This window comes from Sinocyclocheilus grahami, unplaced genomic scaffold (assembly GCF_001515645.1).
Source record: "Sinocyclocheilus grahami isolate Dianchi unplaced genomic scaffold, SAMN03320097.WGS_v1.1 scaffold428.1, whole genome shotgun sequence".
Classification (NCBI taxonomy): domain Eukaryota; kingdom Metazoa; phylum Chordata; class Actinopteri; order Cypriniformes; family Cyprinidae; genus Sinocyclocheilus; species Sinocyclocheilus grahami.
In genome coordinates this window covers 627,284-628,068 of record NW_015505607.1, presented here as the reverse complement: position 1 = coordinate 628,068, position 785 = coordinate 627,284, and the positions used below count along the sequence as shown (strand labels likewise).

General features: G+C 39.9%; 2 protein-coding genes across 2 annotated transcripts in view; one reads left to right on the top strand and one right to left on the bottom strand.

Moving 5' to 3' along the window:
- Nucleotides 1-785, top strand: part of LOC107551603 (retinoblastoma-associated protein-like) — a 28,921-nt gene that overhangs the window by 8,325 nt on the left and 19,811 nt on the right. The window contains exons 5-6 of the mRNA XM_016233269.1: nt 1-89; nt 552-694. Coding sequence (XP_016088755.1) covers nt 1-89; nt 552-694 — 232 coding nt within the window. The remainder of the gene's footprint in view (nt 90-551; nt 695-785) is intronic.
- LOC107551648 (lysophosphatidic acid receptor 6-like) overlaps nt 1-785 on the bottom strand; it is a 23,052-nt gene that overhangs the window by 9,915 nt on the left and 12,352 nt on the right. The window lies entirely within an intron of this gene.

Below are 785 nucleotides of genomic sequence, written 5' to 3'. Positions count from 1 at the left end.
TGACCTTGTGATAGGCTTCCAATTGCTGCTCTGTGTTCTGGAATTCTTCACCAAGCGTTTCACTCCTTCTCTGCTTCAGTCACCCTACAGTGAGTTTTCCTTACCTTCCTGTGCTCGGAGACAGCAGGGGCAAATGTTTTAAATGCCATTTGAGATAAGTAAAAATACTGTGAATGACTCACTAAGAAACTTCATGAAACCTTTTTCCCACAAACTTTGGGCATATACAAGTAATTATTGTTATCAGTGTTTTCCTGCTGCTATTTGCAGAATTTAGTACAATAACAATCTTTTTAGTGTCGTATTTGGCTATAAAAATATGGTCAGTGAAATATATGTGACTTACATTTGTGACACCATCTTAAAAACTTGGAATGACAAGTAGTTAAGTGCATTCCTCAAGGGCATAGTGATAATATCTCAAGGATCACCCTTTTCTGGCTTGCAACTACCCTAATATATCAGATTTTGAGGTTAACCACCCTTATTTTTTTATCTAATTGCAAAATTAGAAGCAAAATGATCTAATTGTTCTCCTGTTTTCATTCCAGAGTCAGCGGTTAGTTCATCCACGTTGAGTCCTCCAACCAGGACATCCCGACGTAATCAGGGCAAAGCCAAACCCCGTCCTCCAGAGATGGATGTGCAGTTGCTGGAAACACTGTGCAAGGAGAGCGACTGCGGTGTGGATGAGGTTGGCACTTATTCAGACACAATCCCATCAGCCGTTGCATGCTTTCAAATACAGCTTATGTCCATAAAATAGATCTTATTTGCATAATCAC